Source organism: Talpa occidentalis, unplaced genomic scaffold, assembly GCF_014898055.3.
Source record: "Talpa occidentalis isolate TD23 unplaced genomic scaffold, MPIMG_talOcc4v2.1 talOcc4.15, whole genome shotgun sequence".
In the NCBI taxonomy this organism is placed as follows: domain Eukaryota; kingdom Metazoa; phylum Chordata; class Mammalia; order Eulipotyphla; family Talpidae; genus Talpa; species Talpa occidentalis.
The window spans coordinates 12,123,811-12,148,809 of NW_023601543.1; the positions used below are offsets into that span (position 1 = coordinate 12,123,811).

Sequence of the window (24,999 nt, forward strand, 5' to 3'; positions counted from 1 at the left end):
ATGATGGGCTTTGAGAATCAGTGTGCCCAATCCTGACTCTGCATCAGACTTGCCTAGAAAGCATGTAAAAACATAGATTCTTGAGACCAATACCTAGAAACTCTTAGTTTCTAGTTTGTGGTCGGGCCTAAGGAGCTGTATGTTTGACAAGCACTCAAGGAGTTTGCGATGTCATAGAATTGCAGATCAGCAGTGTTTAGGAGTCACTGAATTAGATGATTTCTAAGGTTCCTTTCAGGTTTCACGATTTTGAATTCTAATATCAAAGATTTCTAATCCGAACAGTAGATGAAAATATGCAGAAAAAAATGTTCTGAAATCGGAGTTCTGGGTTTCAGGCCCAATGAGAAAATATCGGCAAGGTCGTGGTTCTAGAAAGTGTGCTGCAGTCAGGATTCAGCATTGTATCCTGGGAGGGGGCTGAGCACTGGCCAGTCAGGATTGCCAGTGGAGAACCTGAGGCGTAGGGAGGAGCCGGAACCTACCTTCCAGGAAGCGCTTGAGATTCAGAATTCAAGAAGTGCGGTGGAGACCAAGAGAGGAGGAAATGGAGGAGGACAAGTTGAAGCTGGGAGAGTAAGATCTTTGTGCTTTGAATCGCTGATGGCCCATGCATTAGCAAAAAAGGGGATTGACTGTTGACTTTTTGCTGATCTTTGAGTGTCTCCTTGCTGTGAGAGGATGAGAGGAAGTGCCTGGACTGCAATTGGAACAGAAAAGTCTTTGGGGTCATAAGGTTTTAGAAATGCCGCTGACTCAGTATTATTCTGCGAGGCCTGAGGGAAATGCTTCTGACTGGAAAGGAATGAAATAGTCAGATGGTGTGGGCAGAGAGACAGCAAAGTGGATGTAATCTGAAGGAGCCTGGAATGGCCAGACTGTGTGACCTGTAGAAATTTGATGACACAGAATAATGAACAATAGTGGTTTTGGCATCAGTAGTTAAAAGAGAGGCTCTTACTTGGTGGCTTTCACATACAGTAGTGACTCTTGGTGGCTTTGCACATACAGCAGTGACTTTTTGCTACTCCAGTAGAAAGCCCAGAGGAATAGCGACTCCATGTAGTTGATTGTCTTAAATGCCAGCATCTGCGGGTCTATCAATATGTAGTAGCAGTGGGCTAAATGGTGCCCTAGAAAGGGTCTTTGACCAGCTGAGGCATTTATGTCATCCCTGGGAAGGCCAGGAGGGGGAGCCAGTCATTTGGTTGAGACTGTCATCTGTGTTATGAGATTCTTCTTTGAGACAGTGTTCTGGACAGAAATAGCAGTGAATTTAGTTTCTAACAACAACTCCGTTTTCTACTGTATATTATTAGAAAGATATATTTAGAGTACATAAGCTATAAAAATAACTCCATCAGCACAACCCCAGAAGTTAAATGTATCCCAGAGTGAAAAAGACTTCTTTGATTTGATAGAAAAGATGTCTTTGACCATTGTTCCCTGTGTTCACTTACTGATACTTACCATGCACACCACATTTTTTCCCTTCTGGGAGGCTTTTTATTTTCTATTAATTTTGTGGTCTTATCCTTTCTGCAGATAAGCTTTAAAAGGAGTTGTGGGTATGCATCTTTCCTTAAATGCACAGATTAACACCTCTTTAACTTTTGTTTTGAAATAAACTTTATACTAAATGGTATTATCAGATGTTACGAATTATGCCTATGACTTTTTAGAAATGTTCAGAGGTGACTTCTTAATAGCTTATTTTTCTGTTTTGAAAATATCTCATTTTCTAAGAGATGCTCTCAATTTTGCTGAAGTCACCCATGTGGTTAATTGTTTATGTCCAATCCTGTAATTTCCTTGTCAATATAAAATTCCGTTTGCTTTGTTGGGTAAAGATTGTGGAATCATTCACCCCTGCACAATACCGATTTTTACAATCTTTATGCTGAAAGGGATTTTTTTTTTACAATTAAGAGAGGCATGCTCAGCAACATAGGGCCTTGAGCTCTGACATTAATAAGATGGTCAGTCTTACCGGCCTGTGGGTCCACACCAATCCCACCATGTTGGCCAACATTTAGTTGGTGGTGCATCGAAGGAACATGAACAACAACCTGAAAATGCTGAAAATGCTGAAAATGAAATTGCTGCCTCAGAGTTAAGGGAGGAATTCAACCAGTTATGAAGGGAGAACAGTGCTATGTAAATGCCCTTTAAAGAGTGGGTTACAAAAGAATAACGTGGTCTAATCTTGTAAAGTATAAATGTAGAAAAAAGACTAGAAGCAAATTACCAAACGTTAAGTATTGTTGATAATAGTTGGCAGGAATAGGAGTGATTATTATTTTCCTTCTTTGAACTTTATTTTTTAAATTTCAAAGAGCAAGACTGAGACAGAGACAAGCTGCTGAGGAAAAAAGACCAGACAGTGGCCTGATTGACGGTGTTGATACCATTGAAGAAAGAATGTGTCAGTCAGGGGGTGGGAGGGTGGAATGAGAATCACAAAGCAGAAAAAGGGAGAAAGTCACAGAGCAAGACAGCGCTGAGCAGCGGCCTTGCCAGAAGGAGACCGCCCTGTTCAGCTCTGCCCTAGGCATGGAGGCAACACAGGGTGAGGTTTCATAAGCAGACTGACTAGATTCGTATCCATGCCCACTACCAAGCTTTATGACTTTGGGGGAGCGGCTCTAACTTTCAAAGCCTCAGTTTCTTTCTGCAACATGAGAATTTTGATAATGGTGCTTACCACAGAGGACCGTTGTAAGAGTAGGAGAAAATGAAATATTTAGTGCTAGGCCTGGCACACAGTAATTCTTCAATGAATGTCTCCTATGGTTGTAATATGTATGTTGATGTAATATTCCATTTATAGAGATGTATTTTAACACACAATGCTACTACTAAATATTCAGATCTTATAATTTGAGTTCATATTGAGTCCATTTTTATTAAGCAAAATTTGGATTATAATTGGGCTTCCCAAATTATTGAGCAGTAGATCTGTCACTTGATAAGATTGATCACTAGAAATTGGCACACTGGCATTCAACTTTGATTCAGCAGTCTTTGGAGGGTTTGATGGTATGGGTGCAGTCAATATGAGACATTGTCAAAATTGAGTTTTAAGTTTCTAAACCCTGGGTATTTGTTTAAATTTTAAACATGGCCTTCTATGAGCTTGATGTGAATCCATTCCTGAGAAAAGAATGTACTTGCCGCAACCTAATAAAGTCTTCCAGCCAATTAATTTCCTCTGTTTCTGCCAGAAATTCCACAGGATAAAAATAAATATCTCATGGTCTCTTTTCCTGTTTTTGAAATTTTGGTAGCAGTGAATAGGCCATTTCAAACTACCTTCTGCTCTCCATCAAGAATCTTTGCTCTGCCATGGTAGACTCAGGTTAGGCAACTAGACAGACCTTGCTTGAAATTCCAGCTCTGCACACTTACTATATGTGTGACCATGGGCAAGTTACTTTTGCTCTCTGAGCCTTAGTTTTCTCTTTTATAAAATGGGATTAATACTAATACCTCGGAGGTTGTGAGAATTAAGAGAATTACTAAATGTAAGAGGCTTAGAATTGTGTGTGGTCCAAATCAGCATGCTGTGCAGGTTATTAGTTGTTGTTACCATAGTTGTTATTTAGACATGATTGTGTTGATCACACCACTAATTCCAGGGATGCTGTGGTGTTCTTAGTACAAAATGAACGGTGATTTTAATTTAAAGAAAAAAGGTGCATGTAGCATTTATGGGGGTGGGGTGCACTGCAAGATATCATCAGCCAACACGAACTGACGAAAGAGAGACAACTGCAGTCAGGTGGGGACACACTGCAGTGAATCTGTTCACCTGGCTGTTTGTCTACTGCAGACCTTCCTGGGGATCAGTATGCCCTGGCAGGCTGTACTGGGGGTCAGTATGCACTGGCAGGCTACACCACACCTTTGTGACCTGCACTGACATCTGTCTGCTCAGATCAATTCACCTTCTCATTGGGCTTCACTCACTTTGTGGGTGCCTGTGAGTGAGCCCTTGTGTGAGCTGACCCACCTAAACCCTCGTGGCCACAGCGCACAGCCAACCGGCGGCCTTCGAGTCTGGCATCCATCACAAAATGGCAGTTGAGCTTTGCTTTGTTTTTTCTTTTCAAGGCAGCATTCGCTGCCCCCCCCCCACTTGACATTCTTTGAGAGGCACATGGTAAAACCAAAAATTCAACAGGGGAGGTGGAAGGGGACACAGGGAAAAGAGGCCGATTATAATCGTTCAGCTTATGAGTATTGGTTGCTTGTTCCATCGGAAAACTCAGATTCACGCAGTTGTAAAAGCTTGAAGACATAGCCCGGAATGGGGCCACTAACAAGGGCCATTTGAGACTCATTTACATTAATATTCCAGTGAACCATTGATGTCATGGTGGGCCAGGACCACCGGCCATCTATACTTCCTTCTCCCCTCCCTGACCAGAGAAATTAGAGTCTGAGGAAGAGTAGGAAACAATTCACTTCTCTACATTGGTTGCAGTTGTTCTGGGCCAGAGGCATTGACCTTAATTCTTCCACAGGCAGACTTGGGAAAGTGACACACTTGAACTTGAGGTTTGTTTGTTTGTTTGTTTTTTGGTGACCATGCCTTAAACTGAGGTAATAACATTGTGAGGGATTTCCCCTTATCTTTCTTGAAACAGATCAGAGTTTAGTGATGTCAGCTTCACTGTTCTAGACCGCACAAGCTGGAATCTGTGACTTGTTCAAGACCAGAAGATCAGGAGAGGAAGATGTGGTACAATTGTACTGGCCTCAGGGTTGCCCCCAGGCCAAACAGAGGACTCCCAGCACTTTAAAGAAAGTGCTAAGCAACTGGAGCAGAAGGCCTCATTAAGGAAAGCAACTGTAACTTACATTTTAGTGATTTTCTTTAAAATGCCCAATCTCCAAAATCAGCTTTTTTCCAGGCATATTGCCAAATTACAGCAATGGACCATTTTTTAAATGCCCATTTAAAATCAGCTCCTTGTATGTCGAAGGTCCTCTGGCAGAAAGCCACTTTAGACATGAGATCACTCCAAGCATTATTTTAAAATAGCACTCAGGCCTTTTAATGATTTAGGCACTGTTTTCTTTGAACCTAGAAAATGTCAGTGTACCAGGAGCAGACATCAATGGGCCTGGCCTGGCCAACAGCTGGATTTCCTTTCCCACAGATGTTCCCTTCCCAGGCATTGAGCTTTGAGAATTTATAGTGTCCTTTGTCCATCTATCAGGACGGAATTATATTCCACTGATTTACTCTTCCCCCACTTCCCTCCCATCCCAGACTTAAATAGTGAGTTGAGTTTGGGGGTGGGGTAGCATGAGGGAGGCAACTGATTGTTTGGAAGGTCAAATTCCTTTAGGTTCCCTGGTCCTTAGTCAGCAGCATCAGTCATTAGGGTACTTGCCTGGGCCTCCTTTGTGGGAGGAGCGCGGCCTGCTCTTCTATACGTGGTGTGCAGCACTGCTACAAGGAGCTGGTGCATATCCTTTATGTATTTAAGTCTTAAAAATATCCCTTTTACAAATACATTGGAGTTTTTAATGAAAGTTGTTTCTCTAATTTCTTTGAATTTGCCCTGGGGTTTTAGGCTCATCAGATAGTTGCTGAAGGCCCCAGAAATTGCTCTGGACCAGAATTCAGGTAGCAGCCAAGCCTTAGAATTCAGCTCTTGTGGTGCAAATAGGTTGCAATTAAATTTTTATTCACACCGACAGGAATTAGGTGACCTGCCTCATAGATCATAATGGTACCATACTATTTTTTCCTACTGCCTGTCACCAGTCTAGTAGAATTGGTTCTTCCTCCATTAATTAAGGTGAGGAGGAGTAGACGAGGGGTATGTAAAGGAAGAGAAAGATCTCAGGCAGTACTCAGCTATGCACACACTGTATTTCTGGATCCATGACAACAATGTTCTTAAACAAAGGAAAAGTGGCATCAAAAAGAGATTGTTAAACACTTGCTGGAAGAAGGGAGACAAGTTTGATTCATGAAATGGTACATGGACTTACCTTTACTTATTCTCAAGTTCTCCCTGGAGGAAGAATTCCTTCCTTTGGGGGCTTGACACTCCGTACATTATGAAACACTTACCCTTCTGCATGGAAACATCAGGTTTTTGGAGAAGCATCTGGCATTTATCAAACCCTCTAGCAGTCGAGTCAAATCAGTGAATCATAATGGTCACTTTAGTGCCATGATGACCTCGTAGGGAAACCAAGGGAAACAGACTAATATGCTCAGCTTCACTAGGGAGGTCTTCAGGGTAACACTGGGGTTCGCCCTACCGGTGGACTTGTTTGGTCAAGTTGTAACATTAATCCTGGATATTCAAACCACCCCTCCCCATTCTCTCACACAGACTGATACCACGTGCACACACACCCAAGACTGTGTTCTAAAGTGGGGGCAGAAATCACTTTATAAAGTTTTTAGAATATAAGAGCAGTTTGCCAAGGGTCAAACATTCTTTTGATAAGTTTAGGGGAAAGCCACGTGATTGACCTTGCTGCTGTGCCACACCTTCCCACCTGCCATTGACCTTGGCCAGAGTCACTATGGTGATACTTACCTTCCTACTGAGTGCACCTGAATAGCTCACTTCCCCGAGTGAATCAAGCCTGTCTTCGCCTTCCCAGGGTTCCATGTACTTTGCAGGATACAGGGTCCTAAGAAACTTAAAAACTCTTGGTCCTTGATTCCTCTCTCTTCCAAGGAGCACTTTGAAGGAACTGTGGCTCAAGGGAGGGTCGGCCTTTCTGCAAAAGACTAGCCTTTCACTTAAATACCATACTTTTATAATTAGGGCTGAGAGCTCTGCTCTTTCATACCCATACCAATAGTCCCTAGAATATGTACAATATTGACCTTTTCCACTTATTTTCTCATAATTAACATTTCCTCATGGCTGATGAGACACCACAAGCAACATGTTTCTGGGGAACTATTGTTTTTGCTAAGAAGTTGGAATCATTCAGACATTTTTGTCAAGTGATGGAATCATTTTCCTGAAATGTGTACTAAAGCCAGTATAGACATACAACTGAAATACATTTTAAGAGTTGAACCAAAAGTAAAAAATAATAAAATGACAAGCTACCCATAGGTCAAGGCATTATTGCACAGTGGTTTTGGGGATAACATCTAGAGTCAGGCTCATTGATTTCAAATCTTGGTTCTTCTGCTTACCGATTGTATAACCTTAGGCAAGTTACTTAACCTCTCTATGCCTTAGTTCCCTTATCTGTCAGAGACAGCAGTATAACCACCTCCTGGGATCATTTTCATAATACATGGATTCATTCGCATAAAGCACTTGAAACACTGCCTGGCAGATGGTAAATGCTCCATGGATTCTCATTCTTATTATACCTAAACCTAATCATTAAGTGTTAGGCAATATTTTCCCTGGAAGGAGCTGGACATAACTGAAAAAGCATTGCACATACAGTCCAGAGTGCTGTGATTTATCATGGCCACCAACCACCACATAGCTAAATGACTTACGACAATCTTAGTTTTAGTTACTCATCTGTGAAATTGGGATATTTCCCTTAGCTACTGTTTGTACACACGCATGCATATGCACACACCCACACCCGCACATTCACTTTCAGTGATAGAGGAGAATTAAATGAGAACACACATTTTTAAACTCTGAAATAACACTTCAGTTCAGTTATGGTGATCGTGTTACCATGTATATTATGTACACTTAGGCGATAACAGATTCACAGAACAAAATGTGCTTTCATGTCTATAAGGTACTTTATGCTTTTCAAAGGAAATAGGCCATCAAATATTTTATCACAGCTGGCTGTTGCAAGCCTCTAGGGCACAAGGACCATGTTGTTTGCATGTTTTATTCACAGTCTAGCAGATACTGTGCATTCAATAAATATTAAATAGAAAAATGGAGTTTTATACAAATGCAGTCAGTCTAATAAGACAGATAAGGTGCCTTAAAAATGGACTTTAAGTAGTTTTCTAGCAAGTGGTTAGTTAATGTTGACTTAACATAATATCAGAGGCCTGTATTAATTTAGGTCCCAAATAAATCGAGAGACTTGTCAAACAAGTCACAAGAGGCTGTAGTATAGCTCAGAAAGAGAAGCACCAGCCCACGCCTTTGGGGACTTATCCCGTATGTACTTAACTTTTACAAGACAATAGAGAGTAATAGACTCATTTCATCTGTCTCTGTCTCTGTCTGTCTCTCTCTCATATGTGCTTGTTGAGTGTATGAATGATAAAGGCTTTGAGAGGGTATGTGTGAGAATTTTAAGCCAACTCAGATCTGGTACTTCTCATTAGTGAAAGGAAGAAAGATGGGCATGCATTTTCCAGTCACCATGGGAAATAGGAGTCTGTTGCTTCTATAATCACTAAAGCTTTGGCCATGAAGCACTTGCAGAAATACAAAGTGCTACACAAATCCTTAATAACAGGTTACAGACACAGTTCTCTGCAATTGCAATGGCTGCATAAATTACTGACAGTTGACCTTTCTTAGGATACTCATTTAGTGTCTTAAGTGGTTATAGGAGGGAAGAAGAGCAGACAAGAGTAAGACTGTGTCAAATGGACACATTAATTGTCCCAACAACAACATAAAAGACTCCTAGTGGAGTGCTCTTTCTTTTCAGTATCTAAAGGTATACTGAGAAGAAATACAGGTTTTTATTAGATGCCAGAATGTTTGCATTTAAACCTTTAAATGAAGCCATTCCCTCTTTATGAAGCAGACTTTTCATTTAATATGTCTTCAAAAGCCCATTTTTATTTTCCTAAGCTATAGTTCATACTAGTAGGTAGTTAAGAGAAGAAATTCTTCAGCCTTAATCCATGGAATTATGATCAATCTATGAAATATACACTATAAAAAGAAAATTTCTCAAGTTGAGAAAACAGTAACCAAACCTAGAATGTCTTGGTGAGTCTTTGGTCTAATTGTTAGTCGTTCTTCACATGACTGTTCTGGGTAATTCATTCCCTTTTCCATGAGAACACATCACTGACACATGATTTTGTCTGAAGATGGTAGGTGTAGCTCCTCTTTCTCTCCTCCTTGATCTGCCTATTTATTTACATCCTACCTTGTTCCAAAAAAGAATTTAAAGTACTCTATAAAGATGCACATAGTAACAGCAAGATACAACGCAACTGAAATACATGGGAGCAACTGGGGAAACGGAAATACAGGTAGGAAAGTAAGAGGAAGCCAGGACCAAGGTTATGACACAGAATGCATGACATGAAGTTGACTGTGTTTGCTAGAGATAGGCCATAAATTTAGTCTGTGCTCTCTAACAACAAATGCAAAGAGGGAAAATGATTGGATACATGAATCATAGTGTCCAGAAGGTTAAAACAAACTAGTTTCTCAGAAAAGCTAATGGAGGGTAAATGATAAGAACTAATTGGGCTAATGGGGCAAAGGGGTGGTCAACTGTTGCAGAGCCATAAATTTTCTAGTAGTTCGTTTCTTTTTTCTGAGGAACCTTTGAGTGAATCACTTTAATTGCCTTCTCTGGTCTATAATAGTCTTTGGGGGGAAATATGTACCTTTATCAATCTATCTTTTATCAATCTGTCATACATCTCTCTTGCAATCTATGAAATGATACATGTAATAGTTCTTGCAAATAGATTTCTTTCATTTTTTTTCTTTTGATCATTTCTTTATTTCTAATTGATGTACCTTGTATTTATAAAACTAGTATGTCAAAGATTAAAAGCATGGGTCTGCATACATAAATGGCTTATATTTAATGGCATTTTATTTCTAAGCTTTAGTCGGTTTTAGTTAAATTGATGTGGAACATAAAATGCCAGGAAAAATGCAACAGAAACTGAAGTAATGCCTTTAGTGTCTTCTCTATGAATGATTCCTAGAAAATGTCGGGGTTTTTCTTGCAACCTCAACTTGTCATTTTTATGTGGCTGATTTTTAAGAAATCATTCAATATTCAAAAATAACACTGAAATGTGTTACCTATTTGGGTGTTTTGGTCCATTAACTTTTTCCAGTTTTTTTTTTTCCAATTAAAATGACATTGATGCCATATGGCATGTATTGTATGCTAAAATTCCCGAACTCATGAAAGAAATGTCAGAGCAGATTGAGGGGGAAAAAAGAAGAGGTGAGTTAATGCTTTTCAGTGGTTCTAGTCACTAGTTCCATCCAGCACTAATTTTCAAGGTACAGTTTTTCTCATTTTAAAAGAATGAAGACTTTATTTTTTAGAAGTTTTAAATGTAAACAAAAATCAAGCAGCTATTACAGACTTCTTGTATCTCTCTCTCTCCCCTGCAAATAGTTTCCTCCATTATTAATGTTATTAGAATTAGTGTGGTACATTTGTTATGATTAATGGACCACTACTGATACATTATTATTAAAGCCCATAGTTCACATTAAGGTTCATTCTTTGTGTTGTATAGTTCTATGGGTTTTAACAAATGCATACTGTCTTGTATTCCCCATTAGAATATCATCCAGCACTCTTTTAGTACCCTAAAAATACAGGGCCTTCACCCCACCTTTCACCTCTCCCTCTAAAGTCCCTGGCAACTGCTGATCTTTTTAGTGTCTTCACAGTTTTACCTTTTCTAGACTGTCAAATTAATTGGAATCATGCAGTCTGTAGTGTTTTTACACCAGTTTCTTTCACTTCCGTGATGGGTCTAAGAAGCATTAGTTTTCAGTTTGTTCAGTTATTTTCATATTGTTGAGGATAGAGTGACGACTTCCAAGAAGTATCACATTGTGTAATTCAGTTATCATCAAGCATCAATTTCTTTGCCAGTAAAATAAAAATAATTCCAAATGCATATGATTGTGTTAAAATGAGAGGACATGTGTTTATCACGGATCCTGGCATGTACCTTGCATGCCTCTCAAAAATGTTAATTTTCTTTCTCCAGTAAGGCACCTGTGCTTGAAAAGATGGACTGTTTCAAGTCTAATCCATTGTATGTCATTTATCCCCCCCAAAAAAAAAGTAAAGTTCTATAAAGTATTTGCCATTTTTACAATGCCAGGGAAAACTGCCCTGAAAAAGGTAACCTGCTTCTTCTGTAAGGACTACCTTATTCTTAAGGGTTTTAAGGGAACTCAATGGTCCATTTATTTCTCTGTTCCAACCACAAGTACACACTCCTTTTGTTACAGTATAGGCTATATGTTGTGGGGAGGTAATAGGAGAAGCTATTAAACCATTTAAAGAGACGAAATAGTCTTATTGCACACTTCACGTATTAGAACACATTTGGAGAACTGTGTCCTTTTATGAGCACCATAATTTAAGGAGAATGTTGACAACATTATAGTGTGTCAAACAGTGGTGATCAAGATAGTGATGGGGGCATTGCAGATCTATAAACATTGCTACATTGGGATGTGTATTAACTCAATTTCTTAGGTATATTTATTCATCAGTTAATTTTATACATATTGTAAATAAATTAGAATATTTCATGTTCACTACCAAATTTTTAATAATAGCTCCATTTTTCATTGTTCTAACTTTTTCCTGGATTTAACTCTTGACTTCTTCCCATGAAAGAGACAGGAAAACCTTCCTTAGCTGACATGTACATTATTATTTGACCAAAAAGTTATTGGACTGAACTTCTTTGCAGTAATTCTACCCTTTGGCTTCAATGAATGAATCCTCACGTTGCCAAAAAAAGGGGGCATTACTTTTCACCTGGGGTTAGCTCCTGTAAGTCCCCAAGGAGCCTTTGCTTGAGCGGTTTTGCTTTGGTCTGTTCTGCAATGCAGGTATTAGGGGGCTGGGCAAAACCTAGAGATGTGCTAAGTGAATTCTGAACTGTGAACGTTGTCGCTAGGAACACATGTGAACTTGAGGTTGGATATCAGCCCCCTTGCTCTTTCTCTTGCAATTTGCATTGTTATTCTTTCTGCAGAAGAGTTCATGATCTTTTGTAATTTTCTTTTTCTATTGATCCAGCAGTGCCAGTAACAGAAACTTAAAAAAAAAAAAAAAAGGTTATGACAGTGTAGTCTTTTATATCTCACTGTCATATATCTTGCACCTTAGAGGAAAAGATGCACTGTATTAGAGGTGAAATTTGCCTTCTAGAGAATTCATTTTAGGGTAGCTTAGATGACTGAAATCTATAGAATAGCTTCTCAGCAGTGGTCTGTCTTCACTTACCTCATGCTGCCCCAAGGCAAAAGTGTAAATACCGCTCTGCTTTCTTGGCCTTTGGGCTGCAATTTTGTCTAGTTCATTTCCATTTGGAGAGAAGAAACCAATGGGAAAATAATGAGTTTTAAAAAGAACTTTACTTTCTATAGAGATTTTGAGAATGTGTGTGTTGGCTATGGGGTTTAAGGTAGCTAGAGTGTAACAGTTACTGGGAGACACCAACTTTGAGCTGACCGCTGCTTTGCAGTTGTGTGATGAAGCACAAATGCTTAAACTCTGCTGAGCCTCCGTTTCACCAACTATAAAACGGGGATTGTAATATGAAATTCACAAGATTGTTGTAAAAAGTAGATGTCGTAATATACTTGGAAATAGACTTTATGAACTCTAAGCCATATGGGTTGTACGTACTTTTACAACAAGGATGGTGTATCATTTATCTTCATCTATTCAGAATTTATGTACCCCTTGTATGTAGCACTACGTCTAGTATGTAATAAGTGATTGCTAGCTGAAATTAAAATGAATGAATGTTTTTTGAATGAATGAACATTTTAAAATTTATAAATCCCTTATGATTTTAAAGAATTAATTGACTGGTCATTTGTATTGGGCTAGATCATCTCTTGGTCTCATTCAACTTTTAGATTCAAGGATTGAGAATAAAGTAGTATGTGGGGTTAGGAAGGTAAGACTCCTAAGATTCACTTAATGTTTCTAAATGAAATAAAACAAAGGAACATGTACCAACTAATGAAAATGAAGATTAAGTTTCTCAAGTGGGCTTGGAAGCCTAGTAGAATTGCAATGGCATCTGCTCAACATTGGTGGGCATGTCATAAGCTCAAGGGAAGAATCTAGTGAGCGTGTTCTGCCTCATGAGGGATCGGGGGCAGATGGTGGTGCCACAACCTAGCACTCACTCCTGCAGCAGATGACTGAGATGATGGACTAAGTGATCCCAAGGAGCTGTTGGAGTACAGTCTCTTTCGAAGTCTGAAAGTGGTTAACACTTTGATTTTTCAAGGCTCATGAATTGGCATCATTTGGAGTCCATCTGTCATGGACCTTTGCTCTTTGGAAACAAATGAAAGAATGTACTAAGTTAATTTTAAATGTCTCAGGAAACTTGGTTATATTTGTTTGATTTTTAAACTATATATATATTTTTAAAAAGCCTAATAATTGTGGTTGCTTTCCTTTCCTCATATGAATGTGGAACTCTTGATTATTTGGGATGAGTTGTACCTGAAGTGTTCAGTTTGGAGAAAGAGATGGTGACATTACTACTTTCTCTTGAACCATCGGCACTAATTGGGCCACATGTCAGTGGGTACGGGCAGCAGATGTAATTTGGAACTTACAGTCTCTATGCAGTAGATAAGGCTTCCAAGCCATGTGGAAACTGAGCTTACCAAGGAAGCTTAACACTTAGCTTTCCAGACGTTCAGCTTGCAAATACCAGAGGTATTATTTTCAATATCAAATGTATAGATAAGTGCATGGATTGTTTTTTCCCATCCAACTATCCTTTTAGGGGATAACTTGCATTTCCCAGTCTGGCAGTCTGTCAGATAGCTCCCTTTAAAGTTATTTGGAGAAAACCTACCCCCAAATGATTAAATTTGTAATAGCTTTTATTCTTGGCTAAGATCTTGCTTCTCCTCCAGGGCTGAACAGGCTTAAATTGTTATGTGAGTTTCTATCGTATGTGGTGGGTTGTCAAATATTTATCTGTCTAAAATGAAATGTGTTGGAATACAATTTCTTTTTAACTGAATGAATCAGTGAGAGGAAGAGAAATAACTTCTTATTTGGCCAATATTTAATCAATATTTTCATGAGAGGTTGAAATGTTAACTGAATCTTGGTTTTTATCATTTTAATATAACTTGTGTGTTTAAGAATTTATGTGCACATAAAGGGTTCGGACTTCATGTTCAGAAAGGAAAATTGATTGATAGCAGCAAACACCTGCAGGAGTAGAGGCAATGCCAGAAATGAATATAAGTTAATTATTTAAGGCAATGGGACCTTGATCACCATCGTAATTGTGAAATCTTAAATTGAATTACATTCTGGATTTTCACTCCTTAATTTGTGGGCATTTCTGTATCTTACTTTACAGAGGCCTTTGAAATTGTTGTTCGCCACGCCAAGAACTACACCAATGCCATGTTCAAGAACAACTATCCGAGCCTGACCCCACAAGCTTTTGAGTTTGTGGGTGAATTTTTCACTGATGTGTCTCTCTACATCCTGGGTTCTGACATCAATGTGGATGACATGGTCAATGAATTGTTTGACAGCCTGTTTCCAGTCATCTATACCCAGCTAATGAATCCAGGCCTGCCCGAGTCAGCCTTAGACATCAATGAATGCCTCCGAGGGGCTAGGCGTGACCTGAAAGTATTTGGGAATTTCCCCAAGCTTATTATGACCCAGGTTTCCAAGTCACTGCAAGTCACCAGGATCTTCCTCCAGGCCCTGAATCTCGGGATTGAAGTGATCAACACCACCGATCACCTCAAGTTCAGTAAGGACTGTGGCCGAATGCTCACCAGAATGTGGTACTGCTCCTACTGCCAAGGACTGATGATGGTTAAGCCTTGTGGTGGCTACTGCAATGTGGTCATGCAAGGCTGCATGGCAGGTGTGGTGGAGATTGACAAGTACTGGCGAGAATACATCCTGTCTCTCGAAGAACTGGTGAATGGCATGTACAGGATCTACGACATGGAGAATGTACTGCTCGGTCTCTTCTCGACCATCCATGATTCCATCCAATATGTCCAGAAGAATGGAGGAAAGCTGACCACCACCGTGAGTACCAGTCTACAGTTTTCAGAGGAGTTGGGTCCTATTGGGGTGGGGGCAGCCTAACAAGTAGGTGGTGCTCATGGGGAAAACTGAGAAAGATCAGAGAGTAGGCGGGGTTGACAGAGGGATTCATTGATCTCATAGAGCTAGACAGCACATTAAGTCCGCTGGCTGTGTTCTCATAAAGGCTGGCTTTGAATTTTAGCTCCACCCACTTGCTTGCTGTGGAAACTTGGATGAAACATTTTATCTTCATGAGCCTCATATTTCTACTTCATAAAGGAGGAATAGAAAAATAGAGAATAAAGCACTTAGCATGTATCTGGCACATATTTATAAATAGTAGTTGTTACTACCATTATTGCCTGTTACCATTGTCCTCATGACAACCTTGTAAGGTCCAAGATTTTACCTCCATTTTATAAATGAGGAAGCTGAAGATCTGTGAAGGTGTAAATTGCCCAAGGGCAGCTAGGTGTAGTTATGGGCGCACCATGGTACAAAAGTAGATCAGGTCTCCCTTTAATTAGGTGTCACCAGTTTTGATTCTGATTTCATGCTCATGCCCTTAATCACATGTAGCACATTACCATATTGAGTACTGACTTTGACCACAGGAGGGTCGGTTAAAATCCCTAAGTGAATCTTCATAAGAACATAAGTGAGCCAGCAGTTGCTTTCGCAGCCATGATGACGGCAGTCTAGACTTGATGGGATTCGTGATGGGACTAGGACAGTTCTGCAAGGCCAGCATTGTTTATTACATTGTACCTGCCAAGCTAGAGTGCACACTTTCAGAAGAGAGGATCTGCTTTTCTATGTAGACTTGAACATACAGCCAAGAACTCCCAGCCATTTCCCATTAAAGTGGTGATTGATCCCAAACGCTGCCAACCTTGTAGAAGGCAGTGGTGAAATACCACACTTGACCCTTGAACAATGTGGGTGTTGGGGTAAGGGGTGCCCATCCCTGCACAGTCGAAAATCTGAGTATAACTTAACTTCTAGTCAGCCCTCTGTATACATGGTTTTCATATCTGGGGATTCAGCCAACCAGCACCTGCAACTGGTAGAATCCATTAATATGGAACCCAAGGATAGAAAAAAAAATTCTAAGCATCAGTTTGCTCTGCACAGTTCAAATCCTTGTTGTTTGAGGTCGACTGTGTAAGGTCCTACCATTGTGGAGCTGCAGCTATATTCCAAGTACTCTGCTGGCCGGTTCACATAATATTTCACAAGCACCCATGGGATAGGTCCTATTTGTATTCCCATTTTCAACAGGAGGAAATGAAGGTTAGATGCATTAGACACCTTGCCCAAGATCCCAGAGCTAGTTAAGTAGAGGTGAGAAGAACCGGGATTCAAACCCAGGCTAAGTTGGCTTGGTTGAGCCAGGTGCTTCGCTTTTTTACAGCGCAAGTGCTGTGTATATTACAAGCCAATCCTTACCCAAAAGGAAGAGGGCCATTGGGTTATTTAGCCTCGTCTTAAAACTCTGAAAGTACAGAACTATAGGAGTGGTTTGTTGCTTTGGTGAATTAAACTATGAAAGGGGACAGAAATGATGCAGTCCACAGCATGGCTGCTTCGGGACCCGCTCTGGTTGCCCGATTCACAATGTTAGCCATTTAAAATGCATTTGCTGAGAAAATATTTTATAGTAAAAGGAACAGAACTGTCCTACCTAATGATAGTGTTCTTCAGTGGCTAATTATTCTCTTGACTGCTTTATGATTCGAGGCCAGATTCTGGGGGTGCCTGGAAAAATAAATCTCACAGAACTAGAAAAATGGAAAGTCAGTGTATTGCTATGTTCATTCACCTGATCCGGACTGAGACCCATGATGGTTCAGACACAAAGCCGGAGTGACAGGGGTGTAGACATGTCTCCAACAAAAGGAAACGTAAGGAGACAGCATTAAAGGTGAAGTATGGAAAGACTTTAAAGATTGCCTCTGATATAGGCCACTTGACCCACATAATTGGTCTTAAAAACATGTGTTCTCCTGCAGTGCTTTTAAATATCAAAAAACAGGGTGGAGGCCTCCCCGGTGGCGCAGCGGTTGAGCGCTGGGTTGCGAAGCTGCCGCGCTCTGTGGCGCCGGTTCTATCCGGCTGCTCCCGGCCACCGGAGGAGGGTCCACATGGCGCGCAGACCTCTCCTGCCGCCACTGCTCCCTCAGCAGTGTACTTCGGTCTTCTGCCTGCTCTGCTCCCACTCTGGCTCTGGTGAATTCTCTCACCTCCCGCGCTTCTGACTGTACCAGTGCATGTATAAACAAACACAAACAAATAAAATAATAAATAAAGCATGCTCTATTAAAAAAAAAAAAAAAAAACAGGGTGGAGGGCTGATAAGGGATTAAGTGCTGTAGACATGAAGGCTTATATTTTTAAAGATATATTTATTTATTTATGCAAGCACTGGGTACAGTCAGAAGTGCGGGAGGGTGAGAGGATTCACCAGAGCCAGAGCGGAGAATAGAACAGGCAGACTGACAAAGTACACTGCTGAGGGGAGCAGCGTGCGCGGCAGGAGAGGTCTGTTGCACCATGAAGGCTTATTTAGTAAACATTTATTAAGCATCTGCTTTGTTCATGGCACTTTGCCAGGTGCTGGGTATTCAAAGATATGCAAGACATACTTCTTAAATCTTGAAAAGGTCATAGTCTAGTTGACAGACAGACATGGAACTGAATAAATTTCACCATAGTGAGCATTTCACTGTAATGTGAATGTTAGGACGGTGAAAGATTAGCTAGTCCAATCCCATTGATTTACAAATTAAGAAATAAAGTTCAGGGAGGCTTGCCCAAACTTATCTAATTAATGGAAGAACCAAAAGTAGAATCCAGGCATTCTACTACGAGACTCTGAGGTTCTTTTCAACATACTAGTCTGTGTTCCATTAGACTCTTTCAGACTTTCACTCCAAAAGTTCCTTTAGATTTGCAAAGATGTAGTGAACTTAAATCGAATGGTTATCTCAGGGTGCAGACCAACTAGAATTTAGATATGTATGTGTGTGCATGTCTGTGTACACAGGAGGAATCCATTTCATGTCATCATTCAGGAAAAAAGGACTTGGCTGTTAAGAGGTGCTCAGTGATGCAGTCTCTGTCTGGTTTGGCCATTAAGAGCTTGATAGCTCCCAGCTCCTAGCTGGTTATGAGAGCGTGAAGTCTGCCTTCCCCAGGGAATGCCTGAACAGGACCAGAAAGCATATGTAAACTGCCTTGTCACGATTTTATGATCACCACCATTAAGTAATGCCTACCAAATGGTGGGGGCAAGAAGATCATTGGCCAGGTGTGATCCAGCTCACACTCTACGTGGGCGAGAAAGTAACCAGACCATTTGTGGGAGCACGGAAGGGTAGGGTAGCCCACAGAACTCTATTCACGTTAACAAACCCCCAGAATGCCCCAAAGCAAAAGCTGATTTAAAACAAAAGCATAAATGAGATTCTGCTGGAGCTCACTCACCTTCCTGTGGTGATAAAAGGCAAAGCCCTGCTGGTTGGTCCTGCTAGAAGTTAAGATGTGGTGAGTGGCCTCTTTGAAAAATATCTTCTTCCTGGGCTCTGTTGGGATAGCTTCTTCAGCTGGACACAAGCTGTGCCGTGAACTCTGCCATATGGGGGATCCTACCCGGGTGTAGGTGTAGATGGTGCTACCATCTACCCCAGATTATGAGGGACATTGTGGTCTTCAAAGTGAACAGGGCGTTGTTCAATTTGTGTATGTATGGCCTGTTAGTGTTTATTTTTCCCTAGGATAGTTTTCAGTTCTTCAGACCACTAGGCTGGTGGGTGAATATTGGGGTGTTGTTGCTGGTAGTACCCCGGGGGTAGAAAGCATGCAGTTCCTATATTGGCTCATCATCACAGTCCCCATGGGGAACTTGTGCATCAGACTCCTGGTGTCCACCTCAGAGATTCTGATACTAAAGTCCTGTGGGGAAGCTGCAGAGTTCATCATAGAATTTTGTCTTTTTAGAAGCTCCCCAGTTGCTCATGACACTCCCTTGGGAGCAATTCCAGCCACATTATTTGGAAGATAAAATATGTTCTTAAGTTGGAAATGAATGACAGTTAGTGAGGAAGCCAGGACTTCAGAGTCCTCATCTATAAAATGGGGTTGATATGTGAGGATGATTTGAAATAATAGTTCCTGGCAGTGCTGGAGGCAGGTACTCGCAAAGCCCCAGGTACACGCAGGTACTCGCTAAGCCCCAAGCCAGTATTTTTTCTACTACATTTTTTCCAAGTAGCCAAATGGACAGTGAATTTTTCTTAAACTTTAAGTGTTCAGCCATTTAATGTTATTTTTGTTCAAAGAAGTGAATAAAAAGTGTATGGAAGTGTATTGCATGAGTGTGTGTGTCTGTGTCTTTGTGTATGTGTGTGTGTGTGTCAGAGAGAGGAGAGGTGGGGGGAAGAAGAGGTGAGAAAAGAAAGGAAGGGAGGGCAGGAAAGAGAGGAAGAGAAGGAGAGAAAATTTCTACTGAAAAGTCCAAGAAAGTATTCATGACAGTCAATTAATAATTGACTCTCCATCTGCATTTGTAAACTAGTATAAATATCTCAGTCCCCAGTGAGTATTGAGTAGATCTTTCATAGTATTTGCGTAAAAATATTGCTGTTAAATTCATCAGCACTTTATTGAATTCCACATCTAATACCTCGAAGCCATTACAAATATGTACAGTTTTCAAAAACACAAGTTTTCAATATTGCTGCTACACTACACCCAAATTGTTGAATGCCACAACCTTCTTTTTAAAAGGCAATTGTTTTCATTTTAAAACCATTTTTGATTGTCCTTGACATACACTATATACGGATTATATGCTTAGCCATTGTACATTCCATGTCTAATTCATCCACTTGATTACATAAGTGAAATCAACATACGAGATATTTACTACGCTTCCAGAAAGTTTCCCAAAACGTCCTGTGATTTCATTTACTTCTTTACCCCCCCCTCAAAGTAATTGCTCAAGGATCCTCACATGATTGAACTTTTATTTTCCCATTTAGTCGCATGTACCTTCCTGATTCAGTTCAGATTTTCTCAGCATTGGTGCATTCCTTTCTGCAGTTTCTTACCTTCCCTCATTATATGTGTCACTGAATGTTGTGCAAAATTACAACCTTTTCTACCACTGCTCTTCTTCCATTTCTTTCTTCATTGTGCTATTCATTTGAGCACTATCTGAAATAAGATTCATTTCAGGAAATATTTATTGAGCATCTAATTGTGGAAGCATTGTGATAGACACTGAGCCTTGCAAGGAGTGCCTGGAAAAATAACCACAACTCAGTTTCACCTTCTGGGTTCACTTGGCTGACAGGTAGCAGAGCTGGGATTCAAAGCTGGATCTGACTGCAAAACTCATGCTCTTCACTATTATTGTATATTGTTCTCAAATAATTATATGCTCGCTTCACCAAAATCTTCATTCCCAAAACATGGGCTAAGTAGATTTTTATTATCTTATTTAATAACCTGCATTACTCTCTACTGTTTTTCCAGCTGCACAATCAGTTTGTGAATCCATTCTTCCTCCTTGGAGACTTTTCCCAATGAAGTACTAAAAGGCATGACATTTTTAGCCTTCATAACACTTAAAGGCATAGAGTATTTTCTCAAGGAAGAAGGAATACTTGTGAATGATCATAAAGACCCAATCACAGAGTCAGATGTTTGTCTAGAATCTCTGCAAGCAATGCCAGGGGTGAGAATAGGTTAGCCTCTAGTTGTAATGTTTGTAATCTGCCTGTTAGATCAACAGATAATTTTGAATGCATGTGCCTTTGATTCTGGACATTGGCAGTAGATCCTGGCCTCTAGTACGGAGTTTCCTTACTAGTAACATTGCCTCCTGAGACGCTAACATAGTCCGGTGTGCAGGTATATCCATTCCTTTGCTAGAATTTCTGAAGAGATCTTCGGTGAAGTCAGTATTTATTTGTGTGTGCTAGGAAGCTCTAGGGATGATTCTCTGTTGATCCTCAATAATAATTCACTCTATCAAATTTTATATTTTGTTCTCTGTATGAGTGACTCTAACTCATCAGAATTTCCAAGATTAGCCTTACCCTCCTCTCTGCTTCTGAAGGCTGAGGTTATTTCTCAGCTGTCAGAATGTCAGTGTTTTTCTCTTCACCTTATCACTTTGGACTTTCATTCTTAGTCTCAGATAACGATACTTTGTATGAATTCATACAAGCTGTTTTCAATTCCAAGTGATTTCAAAATGATAAAAACAAGTAAATGGCTCAGTACCTACTGTCTGTAGTCAGCCACTAGAACTATGGTAAGTAATTTTATTTGCCTGAGGTCCAGTTCTGAAAAGACAAAATGTTTACAGGTTGCCATCCTTTTTTTTTACTCATAATGAAAAGAGCCTTAGTGATTCCCAAGGGGAAAATAGAGTTTTGAAACATAGATTAGCTATTGATTGATGAGATAAGTACCCCTCCCCCCACCTTTTAAGACACTAAATGTTCATTTCAGGGCACATTTCAAGAATTGGTCACTCAATTTCAGGATGATGCTTCATCCTGAAATTATATGTAGTATCGGTCGTAGGAGGGAAATAGGTGGGATCTTCATGAGGCTAATCTAACCTGCCTTGGCCTTGACGAGAAGTGGCACATGATAGCCAGTGGCTTGTGTGTTTTGAATCTGCAAAAGAAAGCTTTTCCTCCTTTCTGTGGCCCACGGGCCGATGTGGTAGGAAGATTTCCTCAAAAGCCATGATGTCTGAGATTTTGACCCCACTGCAAGCTGGGGTTGAAGACACGAGACCCCTGGCTCATAGGGCAGTTTGCTTCTCACAGCACTAGCAGCAGCCAGAGTACCAGTGTTTGCCCCAGGGACGGCAGAGGTGGCCGATGAGTACTGAGTTGCACGCACAAGTCTCAGGAGAGGAACCTTGAGCCATGGGAACTTGAAACTCTTCTCTGAAGGGTGACACTATCTTCCAAGGCTGTTCGCTCTAGAAAGAGACTTGAAAACAATAGAACAAAAGGCATTCAGGGCCTCTGTTTATAAGGCATGCTCTCAAGGTCACGATGCTTTTGGAGGATTAGGCAAGGAAATTAACAGTTGGTAGAAGACACTGGCTCAGTCCTGCCTGGCTGTCCAGAAGGCCACCTATGGGAGGCACCCCCAAGGACTGAGAGCATGGGTAGTTCCCTCAGTTCACCAGACAGATGCCTCTCACTAGTGGTAAACTTTGTCCTTTGGGCACCCAGCCACAGTTCTGTCGCTCTCCTGTCTCTGAGCTGCCATTGCATTCCTGCTTACTCAGGCTCTGGGCTGGGAGTTTAGTATTGCTAAGTGGCTCGGCTGAGTGAAGTTTTCTCTGTTACTACACTTCTAAGGTGAGGCCTATGATGACCACAGAGTCATGAGCAGAGGCTTCTCCATGGCTGCTGGACGTGACTTGAAGGGTTAATTTGCCCTCAGGTTACATGCAGAGAGCTCAGAAAGTCAGGAATATTTGCCCAAGTAGGCAGGAGTACAGGAAGACCTCCCTCTGGCTGATATTCTGAGAGTCTGTGTGCAAACAGGGTGACAGCAGGGGTGTCCAAAATGCCTTTTTGATGTTGGGCACCAGGGAATTGGAGAAATCAGTGAAAGCAGCTCTGTAGCTGGCCAGGTCAGAAAAGGTCCCAGATGCTTGCTGTCTTCATTGCAAAACCTGAAATGACTCAGAATAACATGGTGGCACATACCCCCTGCCATTCTTCCTCCCTACCCTACCTGGAATAAGGCTGCTCTTGGCAACTGTAGTGCTCCCTCAGTCACCCACGCTAGCACTGCAAGTGACCTTGACTCTCTCACCTCTGTGTCTATGCATTTCGTTATCTTTTTAGGTTTCTGTCAGAAAATGCTTTCTGCTGGGATTGTTTATGAGACGCCAACCTCCCCCTACCCGCCTACCCCCACCCCAGAAAATTGAAAACATATTTTGAACACCACAGAAGTATTTTTAAATGAAGTTACACTATAGTACAGTCATTTCCTCAAGGGATGGGGTAGTTTTAATATTTGCTGTATTAAAGGGTTTCACAAAAGGCCGAGATGAGGGGATTTGGGGCAGGGTTCTTCCAGCGTATGCCTTTGTGAGGTAAAATACAAGCCTGTCGTCACCAGCAGCTACAGCTCTCTGAGTGCTGGTCCTGGGCGCTGTGCTGGGTCTCACAGCTCACATTCCTTTCCTTGCTGAGGAAATGTTAATAACCTTTGTTTGGATGAATGTACAGACTTCTTAATGTCCTTTGAAAATGTCCCTTTGGGGACTGAGGTTCAGAAAGCACGTGACTTCACAAAAGCAATGTTTGGAGGGGCCTGGGAGGCCTTATTGGGGCAAGGGGAATGGGGTGGTTGCACCACTTGGTAAATTTCATAAAAATCATTAAATTCTACACTGGACATGGGTGAGTTTTACAAATCCCAAAATATACCTCAGTGACGTTGTTAAAAGGGATTTCAGAAAATAAACTCTGGAACGAATGTGTAAAACATCACAAATGCAGCGCTGTGTAAGCATATCACAAAGCAGCTGGTAAAACAACACATGTATAAATATTAACCATATCATTCAAAGAAATTACTAAATAAAGTAAAACAAAAACATAAAAAAAAGCAATGCTAGAGGCTAGAAGACTCCAAAAAAAAAAAAAAAAGTCCCTTTGAGAAGTACACAATCCAGTCCCACTGCTTTCGTATTTCCTCCAGAGGGTGGGGGCGGGCTGAAGCTACCTTCTTATTACCCAATTCAAATCCTTTCTGAAGAATATTCAGAAAGTGAATTAATTTTCCCTTTTCTCATTTCACTCAGAATGCCTAAAACAGATAAAGTAGGAAACGGACTCATTATATTTGGGCGCTGCCTATTATCATTTACTGACTGAGAGTCTGTCTAAGCCTTTCTGCTTTTTGCAGATAATTAATTTTGTTCCTAAATGTAGGGAAGAGTGATTGTAATCAGTATGTTTGTACTTCCATCCGCAAATAGAGCCCATCACAGATCCACAGTACAAATAAGCCTCATCAAGTATGCAGCCCAAGCACTGCTTGAAGTTAATGTGATATCTTTTTTTTTTTCAATGAAAAAAATTACATATGTGATTCTTTAAATTCATTCTTGGTATTCTCATATAGTTAACAGATGAACCCTCTCCCCACACACACACCTTTTTAAGCTGAAGCCTATGCCGTGAATTATTGTTACCATTACATTTCATGAAGGCAAACTGAAGGAGAGCTTGATCTGGCACAGATATCAGCCTGTCAAGGTATCTGTATTTCTTAGTTCTGGGTGCGGGTTTCTCTTACACTTCCAGCAGTTCACAAATGGTTGGATCTAAGTTCGAGGCTCAGGTTCATGGATGGAAATGTAAAAAGCATAGTGAAGGAATTCCCCTAAACTCTTTTGAAAACCTTTTACCCTTTATTTCCAACTGCCCTGTCCTCACCCCTACACACCTCTGAACAACCACCCCCCTCGCCTTCATACTCGTACCTTGCTCTGCATCTTTCTCATTCAGAGCCTGTATTGGTTTGAAATGATGTTTGGCCATGGTGCAGTCACCACAGGAAACCCAGTTCCCTTCTGCCTGTTCTTTAAATCTGCTCCCTCTCCTGAGAAACAAACGCACTTCACTTAGAAACATTACAGAAAGCCAGAAAACGCCTCAAGATCATCTAGGATTATCAAGGTGGAGGTCAGGCATTGCGAGGCAGTTGTGGAGATAGATATTTAAGTGGTACCTTTTGGTGCTTCTGAAATCACCTGTGTCCAGGCATCAGCCTATTGGGAGAGCATCTCTGCCTTGTGCTGCCATGAAATAATGACCTTGTAAAAGCCTCTTAATCTGTGCAGTGATGATGATGTAATTCTTTATTAAGCACTTGCTGTGTGCAACACACCATTCTAAGCTCTTTATATGGATCAGCTCATTTAATGTTTATGACAATTCTGAT

The 24,999-nt window shown here is 40.8% G+C and overlaps 1 protein-coding gene across 1 annotated transcript in view; it reads left to right on the forward strand.

Annotated features, from left to right (window-relative positions):
- GPC3 (glypican 3) overlaps positions 1–24,999 on the forward strand; it is a 379,321-nt gene that overhangs the window by 182,470 nt on the left and 171,852 nt on the right. Inside the window, exon 3 of the mRNA XM_037512804.2 lies at positions 14,303–14,997. Coding sequence (XP_037368701.2) covers positions 14,303–14,997 — 695 coding nt within the window. The remainder of the gene's footprint in view (positions 1–14,302; positions 14,998–24,999) is intronic.